This window comes from Propithecus coquereli, unplaced genomic scaffold (assembly GCF_000956105.1).
Source record: "Propithecus coquereli isolate 6110/MARCELLA unplaced genomic scaffold, Pcoq_1.0 Scaffold142, whole genome shotgun sequence".
In the NCBI taxonomy this organism is placed as follows: Eukaryota; Metazoa; Chordata; class Mammalia; order Primates; family Indriidae; genus Propithecus; species Propithecus coquereli.
The window spans coordinates 6754285-6769603 of NW_012138525.1; the positions used below are offsets into that span (position 1 = coordinate 6754285).

At 42.7% G+C, this 15319-nt stretch overlaps 1 protein-coding gene across 3 annotated transcripts in view; it reads right to left on the bottom strand.

Moving 5' to 3' along the window:
* Positions 1 to 1860: 1860 nt before the first annotated feature.
* Positions 1861 to 15319, bottom strand: part of PBX3 (pre-B-cell leukemia homeobox 3) — a 242387-nt gene continuing 228928 nt past the window's right edge. For 2 of the 3 annotated variants that reach the window (XM_012639868.1, XM_012639870.1), the window contains exons 6-9: positions 8487 to 8652; positions 7151 to 7263; positions 6225 to 6314; positions 1861 to 3384 (exon numbers count right to left, since the gene is read on the bottom strand). In XM_012639868.1, the coding sequence (XP_012495322.1) occupies positions 3292 to 3384; positions 6225 to 6314; positions 7151 to 7263; positions 8487 to 8652 (462 nt within the window). In that variant the 3' untranslated portion in view covers positions 1861 to 3291. The remainder of the gene's footprint in view (positions 3385 to 6224; positions 6315 to 7150; positions 7264 to 8486; positions 8653 to 15319) is intronic. The other variant, XM_012639869.1, reaches the window with a different exon arrangement.

Consider the following 15319-nt stretch of genomic DNA (forward strand, 5'->3'; position numbering starts at 1 on the left):
GGTACCTGGTGAAAACCATGAAATCCATCGCTGATTTCACCTGATTTCGAGAGAGACAGAAGAACCCCGGGGCCTGCGCCTATGCAGTCTCCATGCATGGAGAGCTTTACAAACACCGACGGACCCCAGAGGCGGGGCCAGGGGCCTGGCAGTGCCCCAGTTTCCTCCCACCCACGAAGTGAGGATGCTTCTACCCTCCCGGGCGGTGGCGAGAAGAATGCAGAGGGCAAACGTGCAAGTACCTCCTAGATGAGCACCTAGGAAGGGAACTGCTATTTTTATTTAGGCCTGCTCAGAATGAAGCCTCAGACTCCCATAATCCCCTCAAGGGTTCCTAGTCAACGTGTGAATCTCCAAGAAGCACTAGTGTGTGCTTCTCTCAACAGACTGGCTCAAGATAAAACCCAAAATGGTTCTTAGGAAGTGTCTGCTTTTGGACATTAAAGAAGATGAATTTGTATGTGCGTATGTATTGTTTTCACAGGATATTTTTGCCAAACCACATAGCACAGCGACTGTGTTACATACGAAGACGAGAATGGCTGACCCACAAGCTAATTGAATCATGCAAATAACTATTAAGCCGTGCGAGATACTCTTCCAGGCAGGCTGGGCACCCGAGTGAGGGGACGGCTTGGGAGGGCAATCTATTTTATAAAGTTTACGCTCACAGTATAACCGCCTTGAGATTAATGGTGGCCCTAGACCTTGTTTTGCCTGGCTCTACCATCTGAAATAGTCAAACAGTTGTATTTATCATAGACAATTTGCTGCAACTGATTAACATTAATCTGATTTCCTGTGAGTCAATTTCCTTGAGATATAGTAAGCAGGCCAATTACCTGCTATTGACCTCTTTTATTATAAAAATTTAGATATTAGCGACAGATGTATATGTAAATATATGGAATTTCTAACAATTTAAATAAAACAAAAACAATGCTTAATCTAGTTAAAGCGTTTTTAGTTCGTTTTACAGATTACAAATTTAGAGTTTAAAAAGGTTTATTAAGGGAAGTTGCGGGTTTTTTGTTTTTTTTTTTAATGGCATCTGAGGCCCACTCTTTGCAAACTTTTGCTCATCTTTGACTGCAGTTAAAGAAGTTATGAAGGTGAAGAAGTGAATGTGACACAGCTCTGGTTATTTTCTAAGAAAAAGAAAATCTGTCCAGGCTGGGGAAGTGGCTCACACCTATAATCCTAGCACTTTGGGAGGTCAAGGTGGGAGGATCACTAGAGGTCAGGAGTTTGAGAGCAGCCTAGGCAACATAGGGAGACCCAATCTCTACTAAAAATAAAAGATGTTAGCCGGGCACGATGGCGCTTGCCTGTAGTCCCAGCTACTCAGGAGGCTGAGGCAGGAGGATCGCCTGAGTCCAGGAGTCTGAGGTTGCAGACTGAGGTTGCCTGGGCGACAGAGAGAGATCCTGTCTCAAGAAGAAGAAAAAAACCTTTCCATCTAACAGGTGCCAGAGGCATCTTTAGGAGAGGAGCGTGTGAGCTCTGAGGGCAGAGACCTGGGTTCAAGGCGCAGCCCCTTGTTATCCTAGGTCTGTGACTTTGTGGCATTGGCTTAATTTTTCTGAATCTCAGATTTCTAATCTTTGAAAATGGGGACAGTGTTTTCCTTGTGGTGTCACTGGGTGCAGCAGGATCACGTGAGGACTCGTCCTGATGGTCAGCACGGAGCCTGCGCAAGGAGGCGCTCAGTCAACAGCAGCTGCTCCTCCATGCTCGGCTTGCCCGTCATCTGCAACTGGCCTCGGAGCGGCCACACGCTGACCCGCCTGGTTCTGGGCGGGCTCTCTCCTTTGCACTGGCTGGCGGGCTCAAGTAGTGGAGTAAGGAACGGCATCAACATTTAATCATGAAAGCAAAAAGTTTATTCATGTTTGAAACTACATGTAACTACCACGAGGAAGACTTTTTCAATCCAGGGTGTAATCCAGTTAGAAAGGAACACGAAACGTTTTTAATACATTAGAATCACCGCCACAAATTATTTTCATGACTCAATCAGTTTCAGAATCGCATACAATACAAAAAGAGAGAAAGGGGGGCCCCATTACACAGGGTGAGATATACAGTACTGAATACTGAAATCCGAATGCATCACAATTAGTCGCCCGCTTTTTTTTTTGCATGGATTAGTAACAAGATGAAGAACATTCAAAATGTTTCTCAGTATTTACAACAGTTTTACTGATCCTGTGTTAAATTAAGACCCAATGTTTCCACTCTCGGTTTTTTAAAAGTTGCAAATGCAACCCTGATTTTTCTTTTAAAAGATTACAATGTACATTACATTTTATGAAGGGAAACAAAGAGTTAATTACAAGATGCAAAAAGATAAGAAAGAGACAAACTACAGCCGTGAGTATTGTTCAGAGGTAGTAAGTGAGCACTCTAAGCTACAGAACATGTTGAAATTCTATTGGTTTGTATGAGTTCGCATGAGGTAATAAAGCTGTGTTTTGATTGGTGAGATGTATAAATACTCTTTTGCTACACTATATACAACGCTCCGGAGAGCAGGGCCTTTCGTGGATGCCCAGAGGACGGAGCGGACCTTGACAAGTCTGTGCAGCACCCAGTGCGCACCATAAACCCCCACGGATCTCGTTTGCACCTGTCAGCAGCAAGTATCTTCACCTCTCAGAACAATCTGGATCCGTAATTTTATTACCGAGCAGACTCTGGGCACTGGCGCTTTCAGAGAGAGAAAAGATGCTACCAGTCTCTGATCAAATTATAACATAAGAGATCGCAACACAAATGTGACGAACATTCTTAAACACAACCATCATTAACAGAGACAGCCAAACAGCTCCTTTATTCCAACTCCATCAGTGATATGAAAGAAAGACAATCAAAGTCAGTGATGGAAATATGCAAGAAGTTCAATTTAGGTGAGGTGAATTTTTGCATCTGCTTTAACGATTGAGGTTTAGCGTACATTGTACTTTTTACCCTTAAGGCCAAGTAATTGGCAACTGTGAAACCATTAATGTAAAATATTGATAATAAATTATGATAAAATAGCTACAGGACTGTCAACAATGTTAAATCTTGGCCTAATTGGATAAAGTGCTTTTTTAACATTGTGTGTTTTTAAGTATAAATACAAATGATTATGATTCTTTAAAAAACAGATTTACCAAGTTCTCTAATAAGACAAGGTTTTACAGTAAAGCTGTAGATGGTGGGCTACAAAAACGCTTTCCTTTTCCTCCTATTGCTCTGAATGCACTTATCAAGGCATGTCAGCTCAGGGAAAAGTGTGGCCAGAGATTAGTTAGAGGTATCCGAGTGCACACTTCCTGGGCCTTCTGTAGGAGAAGTCACAGAAGATGGAGTTGTTGCGTCCTGCCAGCCTCCATTAGCCTGAAAGGAGAAACACAGTTCAGCGGGTGCACGTCTACATATTAATTCTACTCCCCAATTTAAAACACCCAGATGACAACATGAGAGCAGAGATGCATTAGCAAAATGTATTTTCTAAACCCACTTTGGCAGGAGTTGGAAGCATGTGTTAAAGCAGGATTAAATGCATGTAAAACAAATCCATCCCATCAAGTAAAGGCTTGGCGATAAATCAGCATGCTACAGAAGGGCTTCCGCTAGCCCCAAGCTGGCACGAAGCTCGGCCTTTGATCTGCTGGTAAAACTAAAGTGACTCGAAAAGGAATCTTTTAAGCAGGGAGCAGTGGGGAAGCTCAATGCGATGCCTCAGCAAGACCTTGAGCCCCACAGAGTATAAACTTCAGCCTGGCTTCATCATTGTTTCCACAGAGAAGCTGCCCGCCCTGTTTCCATACACACCTGACAGCCGGCTACTATAACCCTTGGAAAATGAAGGCCAGAATTTCCTTCCAAACAGGATCTTCCAGAATGAAAATGCATGAACTGCGAAGGAGCACACACTGCTCAAATCTGTATTCCAATTATCTATGGCGGGAGCTCCTACTTGGGATGTTGCTACCGCTTTCCACATGCTGCCGGCCCTCCCGCCTCAGACCTGCAGCAGCAACAGCAGTGCTCAGAAGCAAATCTGCCTTATGTCTTGGCCTATAGTGGCAATTGCTGAAATCAACGTCTGATCAGATTTCTGCTGTGGCAGACAGCTTGTCGCTACATATTTTTATGTCAGTCAAGAAGAGGGAGGTGCTGGGCTTGAGTTGGGGAACACTGAGTCGAAGTGACGCGGTGGGCCTTCGTGGAGGGGTGGGGGGGGGCCGCTGACACCCAGGGCCTGCAGCACCAACCAGCCTCTGCCCGGGCCCAGCCCCCAGACCTGGACCTCCCATACCAGGGTCGGGGGGGCCATAAGGTGCCCCCATCTCCCTCACATCTGTCTGAAACTTCTTCTGCAAGTCCGTGAAAACATTTTCTTTCGGGCCTGTGCTGCCAGGCTGTGGAGAATTCTTTCTAGATTTCCCACCTGGCCTGGACAGAGCTCTTAGATGAGCCATGTGCTGGCCACTTTCTCCTCCTGTGATCCCTGCTCTTGGAGAACCCCCTGTCTTCTGATTCGCTGTGTAGTTCTGCAGATAAAGCCCCTTTCCTGCCTCTAGGACCAACGGAAAGGGAGGAAAACACCAAACAACCCCACAGAGATGACCAGAGCCAAAGGGAAAAGGATTTTCCAGGCTTCAGGCATATCAAATTCAGGTTTAAAAAGGAAAAAGAGATTTAAAAAAAAAAAAGCCTATGGTGGTGTCTCTTTAAAGCCGTGGTGGTGCCAGGTGAGACGGTGACGTGCTTGTGTGTGTTTAGCAGACTCTAAGAAATCCTCTTCTCTGTTCCTGTTCTAGATGAATAATGGAAGAAGTCAAAAAAAATTTTTAAAAATTAAAAAAAAAACCAGGAGAACCAAATTATAATTAATTAATTAAAAGAAAAAGGAATCCTCTTCTCTGTCTGAGAGGTAAGCTGTTTTCCCCCTCAGGTATGAAAATCTACTTAGGAAAAGAAAAACTCTTACACAGATACAAGTCTAAAGATATTCCATCTGAAGTAAACATCATTCCTCTTTTATCCAAATTTATAAACAACAAATGTACAATATTTTTACCCAGCGTGGCAGCTGGAGGAGAGGTTGTCAGCAAGCATTCTTTTTTTCAAAATAAATTAATCCTTACTCTGGTGGTTTGAGATTATGCACTGTATTATACAACAGCGCCTTATCAAGCCTCATCAGTGAAGATGGAATTCATGTCTGTAAAATGCTGCAGGCAATCACAGTTTCATATTTTATCATGTTGATAAGGATATCGCACATTCTCTGAAGCATTTCAAAACACTTAAATGAAAAAGGAGAAATGCAACTAAAAGGCTTTTTATATGGTTTGTTGTGGGTTATTATGAGTTATTTATAAACCCAAAAAGAAAGATTTGACATTTCAAATGTAAAAGATTTGAGTATTTAATGGTCCTTTTTTCCCTTTACAATTGAACATCCTCAATCACTTTTTAAATCATTAATATTTACTCTCATAGCAAGCCAAAGCCCTAAAAAGGGAGACATTGTCCATTTTCTTCCTGACTCTATAGTTCATTTCCTCCCTAAGTCTGGGATTCCAGACTCTGTCCACCACTCCACTCCAGCTCCACCACGGTGACCCAATGCCCTGTCCCCTGGCCCCCTTTCTGGGGCTGTGTGTTTTGTCATTTTCCATCCATGTCACAGTGGGGCGGGGGGAGTAAGGCTGTAGTGAAGTGGTTACAAAAGTTATAATTATTTCCTCCATAATTAAAAATTGCAGAACATGTTTTGGATCCCACATTGACAATACAGCAAGATGCTTTTAAGAACAGAATTCTTTGTTTAACTTGGTTTGTTGATCTGTCTGGGGTGCTCCAAGGTTACCACCTTAACCCCGGCTATGTTTGGGAATTTTCCTGCAGCTTGATTTTAAGATAAATGACCTGGTTTTCACCATCTTCCTGGAACATAGCACGGATGGTGGGAAATGACATCTTAATGGGCTAATGCTTAAGTCCCTACTGATGACAGGACGCCAGCCACTTCTGGACATCTATGAGGACTTCTAAGGGCATCTAGGTAACATCAAGTGTTTAGGTCCATAAAATAAAAGTGCAGTAAAGACAGCGCCTTCCCCACCTGCCAAGAAGATGAGAAGCCAAGTCAAATGCCTATTAATTTATTTATTAGTCACTGTTTACTTGGTACTGTTCCTACAGCTGGTCCCCAAAGTACTCACATTTAAATTATGTGGACTGTACAGTGAATTTCCTCCAAGGCCATCACTGTAGCCTCCCGTCTGATTGATAACATGACGGAGGGTATCCACCTAGAAGTGAGACAAAACGAAATTCATCATCTCAAATCTATAAAAACATCATCACTTACAAAAGAAAACAATGTGAATTATGTTTGCCACAAGGGTTTAGCATCTTCAATGAAAGACAAATTTATCAATCAAATGTGACTGGCAGAATTTCAACAATTCTTTGCATATTTAAACCCACACGTCTTTGTTTTTCAGGCCAGCCAAACAATAATGTCTTCATGGCAATGCAAACTTTCCATCTACAGCAACCAAATGCATGTGGCTATGGGTGAAAACCTATTAATACTTATAAATGTGTATGCTGGACTCTCTTTCACACTTGCTTTCTCTCAGTCTCATACACACACACACACACACACACACACACACACACACATCTATATACACTAAAACTGTGAGTAGTTCTGTTCTCAATTAAAAGGATGAGAAGAAAATTGAACCTTTTCAAAGTATAGAGTTATACTTTAAGAACTCAGGTTTTTGTATTCTGACTTTAAAAACGTGAAAATAGCAATATGTTCTTAAACCATACACACGCTGGCACGTGCAATCTTTCTGTTCTATTTTGTGACAAAAGTAAGATGCACCCAACCCCTCTCCATGAGCTCAAGCCAGAGCCGAATGCATTCACAAAGTTTATCAGGTTTGAATCATCACAAGTCACTGTTCACTTGACTTCTCATTAAATTAAATGGTGGGGCAGATGGGTCATGTTTGGAAGCACCCAGCACAGGTTCTGCATGGACGTGCAGATCACTTCCATGGGGTCGGAGCGAGGATTTTTGAGCCCAAACCCTACCCTGCTAGAAAGGCCCCAGCTGGGCCACTTCTCCTACCTGTGATTGCACATTGGCTCCGACTTGGGACCCTTGGTAAGAATCCCCATTCAGACTCTGCATGTTCATGAACATGTCCCCAGAATTTGGGAGGTTAAAAGAACCAGAAGAACCTGGAAGGGAAAGAGTTAAGTAGCTGAATAACAGAGAGCTACACACATGACCCTCACAGACCCAGAGACAGGGAAAGGAGAAGAGGTAAGGAAGGGAAAGGCTGTGCACAGCATAAAGCGTTTCCAGATCTAAGAGGACTGACAGTAACTCCCGAGAGCTAGGTCCTGTGATTCACTTTACATCCAGGAAAAGTCCTATCCATGAGGAAGCCCCGTCCCCCCATAAAAGAGACAAATCAAAATAAACAGAAAAATACCCAGTAGTGAGCCTAGAACCTTCCCCTTGTTTCCATTTATCTCCAGGACTTGGTCCTTAAATGAGCTCTTCAACATCATTAACTGTCGTGGTAGACAATTACCCAGGGAAGAAAATTTTTCAGAAGTTCTTTCTGGGCCACACACTCTACCTACCTTTCCTTTGACTCGTGTTCATGCTCTACTAAACAGAATTGGGGGCAGAGAGCAAAACAAAACAAATGAAACCCCCTTACTTTATGAACATTTAAAGATACAGTTAAAAGATCTCCTTGGAAAAGCCCCTTGAATTGCTACTCAAGTCCATCTGTTTGGACTAGCTGCACATCTTTCGTCGTTATTCAAGTTCCCTATAATTTTAAGATATTTCTAACTCCATCACAAATGTCACATAAAATGTGGCCAAAATGTACTGGCTGAGGAGCCAAGAATACTGCATGCATGTGTAAGTCCCATATCCCTCACGGCCCACCGAGTCAGCCCTGCTCGCACGGGTGCCGTGGAAGGGCAGGGAAGGGCAGCAGGCTGGAGCGCGCAGCTACGTCGGGCAGGGTGGGGCTGAATTCCAGCGTCCAGCTTCACTGCCCACAACAACAGGCACATTTCCCGCTTCTGCTAGTTCATTCTTTGACAAACCACTACCGACCCTAAAGTGATACATGGAACAATATGGCTAAAATAATCATTAGTGATAGCACTTTGCCTAACTGCTGAATTAAAAACCACTACTAAATGTAAAAGTTCCAGAATCTACCAGTTGTGAGTGGCATTCACTGTGAACAGTGGGTTTACAGGCTCTGGCCATCCACTCATTCACCCATTCCAAGAACAAGCCTGGATTTGAACACAAATCTTCATTTATAAGTCCACTGTGTCCTCAGTATGGCTCTTGTTTCCTGGCCTGTGGGACAGGGTGTTGTGGCACAAGGCTGCCTGGGCCAAGGAGGAAGCAAGCACCCAGTACGCACCAGAATTTGGCGTGGTGGGCGAATTGGTCTGGTTGTTCTGCACAGCTGCTGCTACCGCATGTGCAGCTGTCACGGCAGTCTTTGCAGCGTAGAGGTTGGCTTCTTCCTGAAACTTGCCAATATTCTTCTTGTACCTGATTCGTTTGTTGCCAAACCAATTGGATACCTACAAATTGCAGGGACATGGAAGCGAAGGGGAAGAGAGGTCAAAGAGAAAGAAAAAGTCAAACTTCCAATAATAACTGTTGCACACTGAGGGGATATCTTGAGAAGCACTCAATTCCTAGCCCGCAATCTCACACTCTATGGATAATGCACAATGGTTTTAGGGGTTTGTTTTTTTCATTTGGCAAACCTCTCACACTCTTTTGGAATAACACTGCTTCTTGGAGTTGACCACAGTAACATTTAAGTGGCTGGAAGCACTACTCATAAAAGATATCCGATTGGTATATACCAATTAGTATAGAAATAATCAGCCCCCCTAAAAGTAGCTGAAAAGCTAAAGGGAACATTTGTTAAGTTAGGTAAATAATAAATACTTGAGAATGAATGATTTATTCTTTTTGGGTCTGGAACAATTTTGGCAGCTGTAGAGTAGAATCATGTTTGGTCTGCTGAAAAGAGTAACATCAATTAATAATGGATGAAAAATCCCTTTGTCTCCTGCCTTAGAAAACACTGTATGCCTGCCAAGATGGCTGCTCAAGCTCTGCCAGTTAACATGTGGGAAGGTCACAACTGAAAACTCAAGTAATTCCAATAAGGTCAAATGCAAATGCAGAGGAGCATCTCCGATTTCATCAGGTGGAATATATTTATTTCTTTTGCAAACTATTTTTGAAGTCAGCTGGTGTAAATGGAAGAGATTTCTAAAGAGGATCTTGGCAACAAGCAAATTTCATCACATTTCACGAACAGTAAAACTTCACCCCAAGATTCATGGCTCAGAATTACATTATGTATTTAGGCACCTGTAGTTGAGCTGTATAAAGAAGCTAAAAGCCACATAGCAATTTATAAGAGGGTATGCCTATTTGCTATATAAAAGGATCTGACCTCTCTGTTGTTAAACTAATAGTTTAAAAATACTTTTTAATAGGCCCGGCGTGGTGGCTCACGCCTGTAATCCTAGCACTCTGGGAGACCGAGGCAGGTGGATCGCTCAAGGTCAGGAGTTCGAGACCAGCCTGAGCAAGAGCGAGACCCCGTCTCTACTAAAAGACAACTAAAAATCTATATAGAAAAAATTAGCCAGGCATGGTGGTGCATGCCTGTAGTCCCAGCTACTCGGGAGGCTGAGGCAGGAGGATTGCTTGAGCCCAGGAGTTTGAGGTTGCTATGAGCTAGGCTGACGCCACAGCACTCTTCTCCGGGCAACACAGTGAGACTGTCTCGAAAAAAAAAAAAAATACTTTTCAATAATTTCTTAATAATCTGTCAAAGGGGCATGTTGCTGCGATATGAGGCTGGGTGGGTCATTGTTCTCCCCAAAGGTATTATTCCCTAACAGCTATTCAGGGGCCCTGAAGACAAATAAGGAGTGGTATGTAGTTCAGAGCCTTCCAACTCAATTCCCACCACTGGGCACCCCTGTGGACTATCTCTGCCAAGTCTTTAATTGCTTTGGAAATAGAACTCTCATTCTTCAACCTATGGCACTCATCCTTCCAGAAGACGCCAGAGAGCCCTGGCAAGGGAGCCAGGTGAGGAAGATGACATTGGCCTTGCTGCTGTGCACATGCTGTCCCATTCTGGGGATCACTGGTACACACACACACATGCAGGCATACTCGCTGAGGACCCGTGCAGCAACCACGAGCATAACTTCACTAGACAGAAACAAGCCAAAAACCCATCAGGAAGTAAATATGCTACAGATCAGTGCTTCCTAGCTGTTTCTGTTTCACCATCATTTTTTTTTTGCCCTGAAGGACTGTATGTATCCCTTATTTTCTTTGTATCAAATATAGTGGCTGTAATAACTGTCATTTAATGAATCTCCTATGTGTTGAGCACTAGGCAGAGTCCCTTGCATACATTTTTTTCATTTAATCATAACAATCTCAAGGGCGCTAGGTGGTTGATTGTGGGGGGTGGTTTACATAGGCATCACACCTGTCCCAAATCCATTGGCCTTTTTTTCTCTCTTCGACTTGTGTGACCTCTCAGCAAGTGACTAATACTTGTAATCACCACCCCTCCTTCCTAGAGCAACTAGAGCTGGCTCTTTGCATGGTTTCTGTGACATTATGGCTCCTGCTTCCCTCTAATATCTGCTCCTTCCCTGACACACTAGAATGAGTGTGTGTGTGTGTGTGTGTGTGTGTGTGTGTTTTCGCCAAGACTCAGTTCTTAGCCCTCTTTTTGCTCCTTGAGAATCTTATCCACATTCAAAATTTCAATTATCTTCTGTGTGGATGCCTTCCAGATTTCTATCTCTACCCCCATCTTCTATGAAGAATTCTATTAAATAGTTCTCAATTTCTACGAGATTTCCATAAAAGTTCTGCCACAAGCTCCAACTCAATAGGTCTAAGAGGGAAGCCAGGTGTCCTCTAAATCGGTGCTCTTCCTCTGTTTTCTGTGTTCCTGGTATCTCCACTTCCACAAAGTACTCGCTACCTCACAAAGTCCTTGATTCCACTGTTGGATAGTCCTAATGGATGTACAGTTCTTTTTATTCTGAACTAGTTCCCCTTCCTTTCCACTCATTTGTCCTACTTCTGAGATCTAGACTGTCACAGTACTAGGCCCTCAAACTCAGCCCTGAGGGAGCTAACTCTATCCTACCCTGGCCCTTCTCAGCCCTCTCTTCCTTGAGCTCCGTATGCTTGTGACAGGTGTGCATAACTGTGTACGACGTGGCAGCAGGAGGAAGAGTTAGGAGAGCACACATGCAAGGAGGCCAAGAGGGCCGGAGGCAGACAGAGCGGCAGGCATGGAGAGGGCCGATACTGTGGAGCAGGATGGAGACAGATAGTTGGGAGAGATTTCTGAACCTGGGAAGTCAGCCTCAGTGACCATTAGGATCCACACCAGAAATATGTGATTCTAAAAACAGAAAAGTTCTGAATAAAGACTGAAAAAGAACCCTAAAGGTACCAGTCCTGATTATGCTTGTTAAAGCAAGTTCTCTTCGAAGCCACCTCACCCGTCACGATGCACGTTCTCAGGCCAGGAAGCAGACCTGGAGCTGGCTTGCAAAAAGCTCCTTCAATATATAACACCACACTAGCTTTTCTGAATAAGACTGTTAGGCCTTAGAAAGAGTTAAATATTAAATATACCTATAGAGCGAAGGGGATAGTACTGGTTGAGAGGGAATTTGGCATTTCTTAAGCATAATTAATGAAAATTCCCTAACTCTGAATTTAGCAACAAAGGCCCATCTTAGAATTCTCTTCTTCTAAACAATTCTCTGTTGGATTCAGTACTTTGTAGTTAATATTACCTTGACAATCAGAGAAGCTATAACACATTAATGAAACCTAGCCTGGAAAATCAGATTACAGCTTTATTAACAGTTTCATAATTGAGGAATCTCTGTACCATGGAAGGTCTCATCTCTAGATATGTAAGAATCCTCTGTTTATGCATACCCCTGGACCAATCAAACAACAGTCATTACTAATAAAGGTTTATTTAATTCTCACAGTAAAATTTTAATATCACCAGCAGCCTGGGGAAGCTTTAGCAAGTGGATTTGCTTGACATCAGATCGTTTCTATTCTGCTAGTCCCAATACTTCTTAATCTTTAATATCAAGGCAATTAAAATTAATGGCCACTCATCCGAAGCTACTGTGGGCAGTGTTTCCTTGACATCAATTGTTTGATGGGATTACCTAGAGGTTAAACTAACAAGCAAGGTTTAATTGGAAGCAATGAAAGAAGCAGCGATCATACGTTATGTTTAACCTGCATAACCACATCTAAATGAATATCTAAAAGTGTTAAACTATTTCTCAAATTAAAATATGCATGTCACATTCTGATATCACAGATCTGGGTATTGCAGCAATCAGCTATTAGGACCATACTGCTGCAACTGAGATCAGTGTAATTAATGTATCAATCCGCACCTAAATTCAGGAATTTTTTCGCCCTTTAAAAACAGATGGATACAATTAGTTGCAAAAGAACCCCTACACTCACCCAGTAAGAAGCACCAAAAGCTGCAGATCCATGAGGCCCCTCCTACACAGTGCTCACAATGGGGCCAGGCTGCATGCACCATGCACTAAGGAGGGCAGAGCTTGCTCCATCTCTGAACTGGAATGTTCTGTACATTGGTCCCAGAATAGAAACACAGGCAGGAAATTGGTGAAGGGAAAGGGAATACACTGTCCTGTGCTTCTCTTTTGAGCCACATATCAAGGATTCATGATTCTGGACTGTGCTGAAGGCGAAGGGCCAGGCAAGAATTTTAAGATCAATTAAAAAGGAGAATGAAAGCACAAGTACTCTCCTTTTTCTACTGATGTTCACTGTTATCAGCCCCCAGACTGAGCCTCTGGTAATTAGGGGAGTGAATAGTGAACATTTTGCAGGCTGCTGATTTTCTGGAACCTTTCTGCAAGGCCAAGAAGCAGCCAGAAGAGCTTCCGGTCTCTCTCATGCACTGTGGCCATCCATTCCCTCCGGCTCCAGCTGCAGACTGCCAATTGCTTTTAAAAGTAAAAATGTTTTCCATGTAATATAATAATAACTAGACTCACTTTTTGTATGGCCTTTTTTTACCTTCTTCAAAAAGCTTTTCTTCATTATCACGCTTAGAATCTTTTGGACTCTGTAAGTCAGGTGTGGGCAGTATCATATAATGGTTAAATGCTCTGGACTCAGAATTGGCTTTGAAGTTCACACTCTGCCATTTGCCAGGCTGAGTGACTCTGGACAGGGCATTTTAGTTATCTTAGTGTCTCCTTTCATATAAAATGAGAATAATAATAATAATAATAATAACGTCTTCTGCACAGAATTGTTGGGTATGTTAATGACTTTGGCACATAGTATTTACAGGGTCCTTTTTAGCTATTTCTATCAGCCACATTTTATCAATGAGGAAACGAGATCCAGACCACACACAGGTTGCCCAAAGTGTGCACACTGCAAAGTGTGATGGATCCAGAATTCAACCCCAGGATTCTCCGTCAGCTTTTTGCTTTTTTTATACTCAGCTGGGAAATGCTTACTGAGCATCTGTTCTAGTCAATACTGTACTAGGTATTATGAGGAGATGAAAAAAATAAACACCTGGCTTCTGCCTGCCTGGGCTTTACAATCAGGTGATAAAAGCAATGCAGTACTCTCACAATAATTAGTAAAAATTGCAGGACAGTGATCTCACACTGAGCTATACAGTACGGACTCTAAGTGCAACAGACAATGGAGGAGGTGACATCCCAGCAAGTCTGGACAATCAGAGGAGACTTCCGAGGAATGGTGGGACTTGAACTGAACCTCAGCTTCAGTTCAATTCACTTCCATAGTACTTTTATTGAAACTCCACATTTCAGAAGCAGAAACCCCCAGAAGCTCATGTTGACACAAACAAGTCAAAAATGTAAGCTGTTGCCTCCCTCCCCTTGGACCATTCTAAGATCCCAGAGACTTTTATTCTCTTTTCTCCTCTTAATCTCTACACCCTCTTTTCATAGTGATAAAGGGAGGAGAAACCATTCTAAAGGAAAGACAAAGAGAGAATCAAGGTTTCTGGAAGAGGGGACATCTGAGAAGCAAGGAACACTGCCACTGGGGAAGGGGCAGGTGGTGAGAGAGAGGAAGGCGCTGGTGCCTGAGGAAGAACAAGAGCAGAGACAGCAGAAGTGCTGGCAGGCTCCAGCTGAGGAAGAGGAGAAGCGATGGCTCACTGTCTTACTGCCGAGTGGAGGGGACGGCGCTGAAATGGAGCCTGAGATCGCAGAAGTACAGTGGGGAATGGGTTCCAGTGAGGCCACCTGAGGCCACGTGAGGCAGCCCTCCCACCCACGTGCCTGTCCAGTGGCAGTGAGCTGAACATTTTTTGCTGGAATTCTCCCTAAAGTAACTTTAAAAATCATGGACGCTCTCACACATTTTTTCTCCCTTGCACATTTTTTAAGTTGGCATCTACAATTTTTCATTATAAGTCTATGCAGTTATAAACAATGTTATTTCAGTATGTCATAAATGTTGACATTTTAAAATAAAACTGTAACACTATTCTTTAAAATGTATCCAACCAAATATAAATAGCACAGCGATTTGATACCCACTATCCATTTTAAAAATACATAAATTCACTCTTGGAGTCTAAAATTTTGTTTTTTTGTTCTTGAAAGTGTATTTCTATTTCATTTCTCTCCCATATTATCTTAATGCCATATATTTTGATGCTCTACAAAAGAAATACAGGGAAATTGAAATTTTGAAAATTGTTTTTACTTTCTGTAATTATAAGGTTCTACATGTTTAATATCTCCTTCTGGATTAAGCTACCATTAGTTAGTCTAAAATTGATCAAAGCAATACAGATACTTATTTTGATAAATAAAAATACTTTGACCATCAAAAGTAAGGTTTTATCATACGTGCGTTTCTTAATCAGAGGGGTGGAGGGATTATACAGCGCTGATTGAAGGAGGTTTGGTTATCACCAATACTTCATACTATCCCTTTGTGGGCACTCAGAGGTCCTCACACTTGGGACAATGGACTTTAGGGTACTGGGTGGGAGTATCCCTTTCTTTGATAAAGTCGGAAAAGGGTGGGTGGGAAAGGGGAGGAGGGAAAATAAGAACAGACAAAATGCTTCCATCACAGTAACTTTCTGGGCAGATTGACTTTAGGAAG